Source organism: Canis lupus, chromosome X, assembly GCF_011100685.1.
Source record: "Canis lupus familiaris isolate Mischka breed German Shepherd chromosome X, alternate assembly UU_Cfam_GSD_1.0, whole genome shotgun sequence".
In the NCBI taxonomy this organism is placed as follows: domain Eukaryota; kingdom Metazoa; phylum Chordata; class Mammalia; order Carnivora; family Canidae; genus Canis; species Canis lupus.
Genome location: NC_049260.1, coordinates 109,811,788 through 109,823,847, shown reverse-complemented (window position 1 = coordinate 109,823,847; position 12,060 = coordinate 109,811,788). Strand labels below are relative to the sequence as shown.

The 12,060-nt window shown below is 43.4% G+C and overlaps 1 protein-coding gene across 4 annotated transcripts in view; it reads left to right on the top strand.

Moving 5' to 3' along the window:
* FGF13 (fibroblast growth factor 13) overlaps positions 1-12,060 on the top strand; it is a 523,263-nt gene that overhangs the window by 311,779 nt on the left and 199,424 nt on the right. For 3 of the 4 annotated variants that reach the window (XM_038588435.1, XM_038588433.1, XM_038588434.1), the window contains exon 3: positions 10,345-10,512. The exons of the other annotated variant lie outside the window; for it this stretch is intronic. In XM_038588435.1, the coding sequence (XP_038444363.1) occupies positions 10,345-10,512 (168 nt within the window). The remainder of the gene's footprint in view (positions 1-10,344; positions 10,513-12,060) is intronic. 4 annotated transcript variants of the gene reach the window in all.

Here is a 12,060-nt window from a genome sequence, read left to right as displayed (position 1 = left end):
CAATGAGTTTGCTACTTAGTTACCTTTTTGGGACAGAGAGGGAGAGGGAGAAGTGAGTTTGATGGCATTCATCACTCTCCCAGTCATAATTTTTAAGCAGCATTATATTGTTTTCCAGTTACGATTACCAGGACCAAGGACTTCCTGGCTGTCAATAGAGCCTGTAAAGTGGGGTTTCCTGAGCTCTCCAGAGACTTAGAGCAACCATGAGATTTATATCACAGATTAGCTTTCGAAATATGCAATAAGAACTCTAGGGAAATAATGACAACGACTAGTGCAGGACTCTTCAAGCATGCCATGTGAAGAAGTATGGTGTTGCTGAGCACATTTTCCAGGAGGATGTGGGTGTGGTGCTTGAGAGTGTGCTCTCTAGTATATTGGTGAGGAAACCCCAGTCCTCTGAGAGTTGGTGCTCTAAAAATGGAAACGATTGATAGGAGAAAATAGGCTTTCCCTAGCAATTTAGCCTGTGATATTGCCCAAGAAAGGTCTTAAGATCGAAGGCTGAGAAGACTTCAGGATGTTGCTATGAGTAGCTATGACATCATTTTGTGAGCCTAACCAGAGCACCTGTACTAACAATTATTAAAAGCAAAGCCTCAGACAGACAGACAGACAGAGACACACACAAATAGAGCAAAGCTGACTGGAACAAACATGCATTAGGCAGGGAATTATATGGGAACTGTCCCCTAGCTTATTGTGTCTGAAGAGAAAGGCCACTTATTGAATGATGCCATTGCCTCCCTATTTATGCATGGACGAAGAGGCAGAAAATTTGATGCAAAAGTAATACCCAGAGTCTGTCTTACAGTAATCTTTACAGGCTGCCTAGAGTTTCAGTTTTTTTTTTTAAGATTTTATTTATTTGAGAGAGAGAGTGTGTGTGAGTGGGAGGGAGAGGGAGAGAGAATGTGAAGCAGACTCTATGCTGAGCACATGGACCAAAGTGGGGCTCAGTCCCACTACTGGGAGATCATGATCAGACCTGATACCAAGAGTTGGACACTCAACCGACTGAGCCACCCAGGCACCCATAGAGTTTCAGTCTTTAAGAGACTGGCCAGAACCACTGCATTAGAAAGAAAATAAGTGAGACCAAATACAATTTTCTTCAATGAAGCCAATCATAGGTAAACATTTTCTAGAAATTCCATATGTATAGGATGCCTGGGTGGCTCAGAGGTTGAGCATCTGCCTTGGGCTCAGGGCATGATCCTGGAGGCCCGGGATCAAGTACCACATCAGGCTTCCTACATGGAGCCTGCTTCTCCCTCTGCCTGTGTCTCTGTTTCTCTGTCTCTCTCTCTCTCTCTCTCTGTCTCTCATGAAAAAATAAATAAAATCTTAAAAAAAAAGAAATTCTATACATCGTTCCAGAAGAAATACCTTTTGTCAGTCAATTTACTGCTCTATGGGTGGTACAGCCACCTTTTTTCTCCTGCAGGCCAACCCCCCTACTTTGATTAGAAAACTAAAATGAAGATTGTGTAAGCCTTGTGGAGACTAGGGAAAGACACTTTTGCATTAAGGGCGATTCAACCTCGGTCAATACTCAAGGAGTACTTCGTGTGTATGGAGTACCTATCAAGGGCTAGGCATTGTGCTACCCACATATGCTTCTACCCACAAAATCTCTCTTAATTCTTAAAACAGCCCTGTTGAACACTGTGATTCAGTTTGGTCATCTATAAAAGATGGGACATGGATGTGCCCAAGGTCATAGCAGAGGTGGCAGGGTTGCCACAAATATACATTGAAGTGCTGCCCAAATAGTTGTTTGGCCTTGAGAGAGAAGGAAGTAAACCCAGACAGAGTCTGCACTGTGTGCCAGCCACTGTTCTAGGCAAATCTTGACTTCTAGGTGTGTAGCAGTCACCTCAGAATGTTTTGAAAAGACTGATGCTGATTCTCTTGGTCTGAATTTGGTGAGGCTAAGAGCCTGCATTTCTAACAAGCTCCCATGTGGTATCTGTGCTGCTGGTTCAGGGCCTTCCTTTAAGAACAGCGGGCATCCCATTTTATGGGTGAAGAAACTAAGCCTCCGAGAGGGTACATAGCTTGCTCAACGCCACACTGTGGAGACCACTTATGGTCTCAGACCTGGGATTTGAAACCAGGACAGATTGGTTGTAAGGCCTTTGCCTATACACCCCTCTGCATTCCCTAAGGCTTTTGAGACTTTCTCCTTGAAAGATCCATTTGTGTTCCTTACTCAATTATAAGGCCTAGCACCTAAAAGTCCCAGTTTCTTTAGAGTTCTTCCTTCTTTGCTCAGGATAACATCTTTGCAGTTAATCATGCTTACATTTGTGGCTTTATTTTTTCTCTTGTTCCCTCAATTAGACATATTGGTTTGCCACCTTAGCTGCACAATTAGAAACATCCGAGAAGCTTTTTAAGGACTACTATGACCCACATCGTGCTATGCAACCAATTAAATGAGAATCTCTAGAGGTGAGCCTTTTTTAAAAAAGCTCCCCAGGCAATTCTGATTCTGGGGCTAGAGTGGAGAACCCCTGAATTACAGGGTTCAAAGAAGCAATTTCTGGGAAATGTATCCCCAATCTCTAATTGTCTGATGTCATGAAAGAAGTCCCAGCATATTTAGCCAATCACCAACAAAGTTCCCAATGAATTCTTGGCACCATTTTGTTTTGTGACTGGGAGCTTAGACTGTACTTGGTTAAGGCTGTAGCATATGGAAACTTGGAAATAGCTGTGTGGATCTTGAGGGTGAGGAGCCTATGTAAGGAGCTGATGTGGAGGGACCAGGGTAGCAAGATGAGGCATCATGGGCTGGCTTCAGGCCAAAGACATATGTTGTCACCAGCCTAAGACATTCACCTTGAGGGGTGTTGATAAGAATATAGCTTCATTTGACTCAGTTCAACAGAACTGGCTGGTGAGAGAATGAATCATTTTGAAAAAAATAATAAAGAGAACAGAGGGCAGGGATGGATTAATGTACTGGTAGAGCTGTGGCAAGCCATGGTGGTTGCTCCAGCTGGAACGGGGCTGCTATGTGGAGATATGGACTGCTGTACAATTTTATACCTCATATAGCACCGCCGCACAATGCATGGTGGCAATGCTGGGCTGAGATATGGAAAGAAATGGAAATCATAAGATGACAGGGGGCCAGGGCCCATCCTCCAAGGGGGGAAAGAGGACTTTTCACTGGGGACAATGTGGAAAGGCTTGAATTATTCTGCACCCCAGTTGTGCAGTTGAATCAGCTGAGGAACTTGGAAACCTACCAGTGCCTGGCCCCAGCCTGGAGATTCTGGTTGAATTGATCACTGTGGGTATCTTACTTTTTTAAAGTGCCCCAGGTCACGCTAATGCTCCAACACAGCTGAGAACTGTGGTTTAGACTGTGGTTGCACCAGGCTGAGGGGAACTCGGCTAGGTGGAGATAGCTGAAACAGGCTATTTTTCTTGTTAACGGACTCATTTCTGTCTTCATTAGGAGGATGCTTCCTCCCTGGTGACTTGGGCTTTTAGAAGATGGGAAGGCCAGGCTTCAAGAAAGCTCCCTGGATAAGGTCAGAGAGAGTTTCCCAGCCTCCTCTTTGTACTTCTCATACCCATCCAAGCCAGGTCTTTGGTTGGCTGTGCCTCACCTGTTATTCACAGCAGGTGTCTGAGGATGCTCACCATAGGTGCTGCCCAGTGTCATCATTTGCCGGAAAAAGCCTTTGCCCTAGGCTGAGCAATGACTCCACTGATGTGTAGCAGTTGTGCTTGACATCTTGCCAGTCAAAGGCTTTCTGTTACCGAGGTGATGGGGCACACTCACTGGTGCATTTCCTTCTCTTTCTTGTCTGGACTGTGCGGGGTAGTAATCATGCCCCAAACAGAATAGCGGAGTCCTGGCAGGATGCTTAGCATCTCTAAGGGTCACAAAGAGACTTCCAGGATTGGTACTTATTCTCTATAAAGAGGTTTATAAACCAGAGGGGCTTTATCCATCATCAAGTCCAGCGATTCTCAGCTAAGGTGATTTTGCCTTCATCCTGCTAGGAAGGGATATTTGGCAATATCTGGAGACATTTTTGGTTGTCACAACTTGGCCAGGGGAGGAGAGTGAAGGGATGGTACTGGCACCTCGTGAGGAGAGGCCAGGGATGCTGCTAAACATCCTTTGATGCACAGAACAGCCTCTTAAAACAAAGAATTATCTAGCCCCAATGTCAAAAGTGCCAGTGTTGAGAACCCTTGGCCTAGTACCCATCACTTTTGAAATGGGAAAATTGAGGCTCAGAGGTGAAGTGGCATTCCAAAGGTCCCCCAGAAGGTTAGCAGTGAGGCCTGGTGTCCTCACTGCCAGAGTGCAGTGCTCAACAGTTTCATCTCTCTCACAGATAGCATTTCTTCCATGGCTGTGTCCACTGTGTGCCTGCCAGCTGCCAGGCAACATGCTGAACCCCTTCCATTTATGATCCCTTCTCAGCACACACTTTCAGGGTAGGCATGACTCTCCCTAGAAGGGAGTGATCTTATGCATGCAGAGCTACCATGTGCAAAAGCATTCTAGGCCATTAGGGAAAGCAAAGATGACACCAAAAGACATGGTTCTTTCCCTCTGGAACTTACATTTAAGTTGTGGAGGAAAGACATACATATGAAAACAATTGTCAACCTAACGTTTCAGTAAAAGCCTATTATGATAACCCAAAAACTATAGAGTGATAAATAAGACAATTAATGTTCCTGCTTGAGAGAGCTTCTCAATATTCTTGTAGGGAGAGTGAGACAAGACACATGCACATGTGCATCCCTGCGCACATGCATACACATACATGCACACATACATGCACACATTTACAAATTATAATTGTGTACAGACCTACCTAAGGTAGCCAAGAAGACATTTCTGAGAAGGTGACATTTAAGTAGAACTTGGTAGGACATAGAGGGGGAGTCATAATCAGCAGCAAGTATATGGTCTTCGGGCAAGAAAATGTTTACCATATTCTAGATACTAATGGAAAAATCTAGTGTGAGGAAGAACAAGAGAGGTATTGATGGAATTGAGGAGGTGGGAAGCCACCACGACAGAGAGTCTGCATTTAATCCTACTGCAAAAAGAACAAAACAGCCTGAACAAACAAAATTTGGAGGAACTCCTAATAGTGGCTGAGGGGGCTGAATGGAGACGGGGGAGGTTGCAAAGAAGAAGGCAACTGAAACTTCTGGAAGAAGTATTTTAAAGTTGTTTTTAGGCTGATCATTAGTATTCAATTCCGTTAAGTGAATTACTTACTTCAGTTACTCATTTACCTTAGACCTGCCATCCGGGATCCCTGGGTGGCACAGCGGTTTAGCGCCTGCCTTTGGCCCAGGGTGTGATCCTGGAGACCCGGGATCGAATCCCACATCGGGCTCCCTGCATGGAGCCTGCTTCTCCCTCTGCCTATGTCTCTGCCTCTCTCTCTCTCTCTCTCTCTGTGTGACTATCATAAATAATAAATTAAAAAAAAAGACCTGCCATCCTGATCATTTTCACTCTGGCAGTAGAGTTTAAATATCATATACAGATAAGTAATAGGTAGTTAGCCAGAAGGCAAAATGGAGGTCTTGAGCTAACTCATCCTGTGGTTGAATGTACTTTTCAGCATGACAGGTGCTCGATGACATGGAAGAGTAATTGCTCCAATTACTCCTATTTTCTTCTCACTTTTTTTCTCATTATGTGAGGACATTTGATAATGTGTATATTTTGCCACATTTTCTGATTCATAGGTGTTTTTATGTAGTTGTCTCTTGGAGTCACTAATATATGTCTAATAACTTTGATTGGTAGTTCCAATCATTTCATTTCTGTTGCCCTGGTGATCTCAGATTCGCTTTGATTTAGAATCAGGTACCATTAATTACGTATGTTGAGTCATCTCTGTGAAGAGTTCATTTGAAAGCAAAAAAAAAAAAAAAAACCACCATCATCAAATAATTGAGGGATTGTTAACTGCTTCCAGTTTGAAGCCAGCAAACCTTGAAAATTACAGTGACCTGGCAAGGGGGCAAGGGCCTATGTGGCATTGTCGAAATAGTTTCCTAGGCTGTCTCTAGTTGCCTTTCTGTCTTTGGATGAAGAAAGAAAAATGTGAAAGAAAAATGTGTTAGAGGCAGGGGTAATCTTTTAAGCTAAGTCATACTGAAGTACCCTATTCCTTTTTAATTTAGTGTTTGTACAACGCAGTCTTACTTTAGATTTTGCTGGTAAACATGCTGGAATCATGGCTCTCAGGCTGGGCTTTGTCAAAGTACCCTTTCCTGAGCTTTATTTTTCTTATGTTTTGAGACAAAGGGGTTGCATTTAATAATCTCTGAAGAAATTTTGTTTGGAATGACATGGAGGATTACATTGTAGTGTTTGTGATATTGCTAAATATTTGGGTAGCTGTTTTATGTAGCCAATGTTATACTTATTGGTAAAGTTCTAGAGCAAAACAACTGGATTTTTAAAAATAGGGATAAATGTTAACTTCATTAATTAAAAACACCTTTAAAAGGTACATTACATTGGGATTATTTTTTTTTTAGTTTTTTTAAAGTTCAATTTGCCAACATATAGTATAACACCCAGTCTCACATTGGGATTATTTTTTATTGGTGATTAAGTTTTGCTATGGATTATTGCTTTCTCTGTGTCTAGTTGAAAATGGGAATACTGTATCTCTGTGAACATGAGTAGCTTAGACCAGGTCATCAGGCTTAGACTTAAACCCCCTTCCCTTGCCCTAACTGCCCCCCTACCCCTGTCCTTGATCTTGGTGATTGCTGAAAGACCTAGAGGACAGTGGGGATGGTTTAGTAACAATCCAGTGCTGCCGCTGGGACACCAATTCTAGATGCAGGCTTACCTACCTCAGTGGTTAGTCAATAGAACACCATTTATAACAGGCCCTAGTTCTTTCATAAATTGTGCTCATAACAGTCATCCCCTTCCTAAAGTCACTTATTCTTGTCACTTCCATGTCTGAGTATGCCACCTGCCAGTGTCTGCGTGTCTGGATGTGTGGATTTGCATGTGTGCACTTGTCTTCTCCCAGCTCTTGACCACTCCTGTGGGACTTTGCAATCCCGAGGAAATGGGCTGGGTGATCAAGGCCAAGGTCACTGGCTATATGGGTGCAATTTCCCAGGAAAGGCCTACCTCTTGGTAGCTGTTGTCATGGGGCTCAGCAACCTTCCTCAAAGCATGGGGCCACATGGTCTGGAAATCAACCATGGGCTACTCTTCCGGTCTTATTTGTCGTGAAGAGTTAAGTTGAGCCTCTGAAACTGGAGGAGGCTTTGTGTAAATCCACTGTCTACCTAATCACTGGAGTCATTTATCTCCCTCCAAGATCGGATAAATCTATTGTTGGGGAGGGCAGCAGGAGTCATTGCATAAATCTGGACAGATAGTTCAAATGAACAGAAGAAGGAGTGGCCTACAGAGGATAGAGGTCTTGGGCAAGAAGGGAATGTACTAGAAGGAGGAAGATGGCAGAAAACATTGGGCTAAGCCAGGGAAAAAAGAGTCACATTCTTTTCTTCCTGTTTTGATGAGTTGGTTACTTTACAAGCCTCCTCCCCCTTTTATAGAGCTAATGCTCCTTGAAAGCTTTGCATCCTCATCTCTTTTCTAAAGAAGAAGAATTAAGGTGCTCACCCGCCCTAGTGCTGGGGTCCTGTGGGAAGTCCCCTGCCAATCCTGTTGCTGTCATTGCACATATAGCCACTGTCCTACCTGAGGGAGCCCTGGGAATAAGTGGATTTGATACAATAGTTTTAATTTTTCATGTAGAATATCCTCAAGTTCGGAAATTTTATAGACCCAAGTGAGGTGTTGCCCATGCAGTGTCACTTCTGGTTAAAAAGTCCACAGTGGTTCTAGCTCTTGTGTCAACGTGACACCAAGCTATTGACAATTGACTTTTTTTTCTGTTTTGCCTGAATTGACTGATGTTTGGGGCATTGAGTAGCGACAGGCTGAGACCCAAAGCTGAGCCATTAACTCCCAGATGTTCACAATTTCCAAGGAAATGTTCTATGCCTGTGGTTATTACTCACATGGCTCCTTAAACGCTCTCATCTTGGCACCTTTTGCGCTTGCTGAATTCAATTTGAAGGAAGAACAGGAGAGAGAATTTTGTGGAAAGCAATTATCCTGCACTTTTGTGACCTTCATGCTTTCCCCATCATGATGAATTTTGGGACTGGTTCTTGTATCGGACAGCATGTCGCTTTTATTAGGATTTTGTTGTATGTTACAGATAACCAGTTGTATATAATTAAACAATAATGATGGCAGCGCAAGGCATTTTCTGGGAATTAATGACCAGCTGGGAAAAGCTGATGGCCGGAGAGTCAGCAAAAGGCTATTAGCTTCAGTCTGCCATTAATCTCCAGAAATGCCTATTTGTGACGTCATTGTTGGTATTGCAAAATGAGGGTGGAAGTCAATTTCCTGATGTTTATCATGGGCTTCTGAATGACAAGTTCCCTATGTATTATCAAAAAGTTGTTCTTTTCTTCTTATTCCTCCAATTGTCCTTTCATCGTAAAATATATTTTTTATATACAGTGCGTGAAAGTGGAATTTCTTAGCTTCTATATAATGATGGGAGTTCCTTTTTTTAAAGAGTTCCAAGTTTGGGAGGTTTTCTTTAAATATTTTGGGTGGTAGAACCAGAATTGGTCTTCAGCTGTGATGCTGGAATTTGATAAGTGTCTATATTATCATAACTCTGCTCATAGCAGGAAATGGTTGCAAATGTTTTGAATAGCAGCTGTTGCTAGGAAAGATGTGCATTTCACAACGAGATTCTATGGAGTTATAGTCACATTCCTAGTAGATGAAGGGAACTCTCTGCCAGGAAAAACTGTGATGGTGTGCCTATATAATATTTTTGATTACTGCTGCTGAATGCTAGAGGAAAATAGAGAGCTGACTAAAATATTCATCACCTTCTTGCATAATTTAATGGCTTATAAAGGAAGACAACAATTGCACATACAAGCCATCTATCAATAACTTGTTCTAAACTCATAATGCTAATTTAAAAGTTTTGTTGGTTTTTACACCATTTTTTTTAGCCCAACATGAAAGAAAGTTCTTAAAGGTCATTAAAATCCCAGCCAATGAGCTGGAATGCTTTGCCAAACACAGAAGCTTCAGGTCCCACTGAATACCAACCAGAAGCTGTTTATATTTTACAAACACCACAGAATTATTCTCCAGATAAGAGGGTTGCTGGTGGTATCGGTCCTTCTAAATGCATGCTAAGTGTATGCATTTGGGGGAGTAGGATGAGTCAGCATGCCATTAATCACAGCTTTAGAGGCACTGACTCACTCCTGGCAAAATGGAACGGCCTCATTGGGAAGGGTGTGAAAGAGAAAAAAAAATCCACTCTGGGGTCAGTTCCCTGTTATGCAAATACAGATCGAATTTGTACCCCACTCCCCTCAGTGGGTGGTTTTCAGGCTGAAGAATGTTGTGGTGGACCCTGTAAAAGCAGAACCCATGGGTTTGTTTTTTTTGTTTTTTTTTTTTTTTTTTTGCAGGGAGAAAGCGCTAGTTATTGACAATCTTGGTTAGGAAATCCAGAAAGGGTCTGGAAAGAAGGTGAGAGGGGCTTGGGATATATCTAAGGCCAGGCCAAATTTCGTGAACCAGGTAGGTCTTTCATACAGATCCGGTGTTGATTGTTAGGCTCTCAACTAGAATTTCTTGTTCTCATTAAGGGGTTCTGAATATCTGAAGAATATGTGCAACAGCTCCAGTTCTCTTTGAAAATCAAAGATTAAAGAGCAGCGCCCTTGAATCTTCTGTGTGACTGAGTATATGTTGTGCTAAAGTCAGGTTCTCCCGGGGAGCAGACCAAGGAAAGAAACATCAACTAAGACACTGACAATTGGGGGACATCAGCCAGTTCAACCTGCAGATATTTATAATTGTATCTTAAGCTGAAACATGTGAGCGAGTATATGGTGTTTATTTAGATACAATATGGTTATTGATGTTAAGGCTCCTGGCCTTATTTTTATCGGCCTTCTTATTTATTTATTTTTTGGTTTTATGTGCTCCTGGCCCAGTTTCACGCCCTTAAATTTTCGTTACACTAGCAACAGAGCTCTACGTAGTTGAGGAAGCTATTCCCAGGGCTTGGTTATTTTAAAGTCAGCCCCTAAGAATAACATCTGAAAGCCATTCAATGATTTGCTTTGAGACTTTTCTTAGGAATGTTGTTTCTTTGGTCTTCCCTGGGAGTAGATGTGATTTAAGACGTTCGCTGCTTTCATGAAGCTCTAACTCGAGTTCATTTTGTTATGTGGTGACCACAGTTCTGGATGACGCCCCCCCTGGCACACAGGAATACATTATGTTACGGCAAGATTCCATCCAATCTGCGGAATTAAAGAAAAAAGAGTCCCCCTTTCGTGCTAAGTGTCACGAAATCTTCTGCTGCCCGCTGAAGCAAGTACACCACAAAGAAAACACAGAGCCCGAAGGTTTGTGCACGCCGGCCGCGTGTTTTGCTTGTTTTCTCTCCTTCTTTCTTTCTCTTTCTTTTTGACTGTGCATTGCCCTCTGGTGTGCTGTGTGGTGGCGGGCCCCTGGCAGGTAGGAGGACCCCCGGCGCGCCGGTGACTGTGTCGTGCGGGCTCGGAAGGGACCCTGCGTGACACAGTCCCTGGGGCGCAGCACGCAGCAGCCTCTGCTTCTCGTGGCTGAGCCGGGTTCGGCTGCCCCATCCTGGCTGCCGACATTGCTTGCTCCCACAGCCAACCTCTGGCCACGTCTGGGTCCCATCACCCGGCATTCCTGAGACAGCAGTGGGCTGAGGAATGACACTTCCCAAATGACTGAGTGAGAAGATGGTTCCAAATTCTCGGGCTCTCCTCCGCTCCGTAAAGCTTCCTGCATTGTGCTTGAAGAATGCTCGCGATCTCCGTAGTCCGCTGAAGCCGGGCCTGCCGTCTCATGTAATGCACGCCCCGTTGCACTTTGCCATGGTGAAATGCATGCCTCCAGGAAACCATGAGTGGTTTGGTGGGGTTTTTTTTCCCCCTTTGCAGCTCAAGGACAGGTGTGGAAAATTCGACTTGCTGGTACTTAAAGTGGGGTCGGTAGTGTGGCCATCGCCATCCGCGCTGCGGATCTATCGCTAAAGTACCTCGTCTGTCTAGATAGAGTATTCCTGTTTTCCCCTCTTTTTTTTTTTTTTTTTTTTTTTTTTTTTGCACATACCAAACGGGAACATTTTTCACGTGACAAAATGTGGTCTTTGCCATTTGTGTACATTGCAACTCCCAAGGTGCCAGTTGAGAAGCCCCCTGTGTGTGCTAATTCCTCATGGTAAAAACAGCCTGTGTTCCCTCCAGGGCAGATCCTAGTGATGCAGTTGACCGGGGAGTGACATTGGAAGTGACAAAATGCACCTTCCCTTTGGCAGTGGGTGTATGTACACTTCTCCATAAATGGTGCTGGTATGATTTCTAAAAGCGACTTTGTTCCTATTTCAGGTTGCCCTTTTGCAACATTTCGGGTATCTGCCTTACAACTGTCTTTCCGACCTAGAAAAACTGCCACGTGGTTCTGTTTAAAGTTTGGTGTGGAAGGAGACGACTCCAGATTGACTCTAGTCCATAGTTCTGGACTCAATATTTTACATCGCAGAGCCCCCCTTCCCCTCACTTCCAACGAGGGTTTTAAATGTTCACTGGCAGAAAAGGAGTGGTGTACATTTTACTATGTTTCTTTATATTTCCGCATTAGAATAGAATGTTTGCCTTTGTTTCTTACCCATGCTTTGGTATCCCAGCTGTCTACTTTGGGCATGAGTTCTGATGTTAACACTTAACCCATCTGGAGATGTAGATGATGACCCTTTACAGTGAGTAAAATGAATCTTTTGGTGGTTTGGTAGAGAGGATACCAACTTGACTTTATGCTTCCATGAAACAAAAACTTTCAACGAGTGACAGTTACTTATTTATGATGCGTTCCAATATTTTCTGCTTTCTTTTCTCTAAAATGACATGTGTGTATTTGCAAGT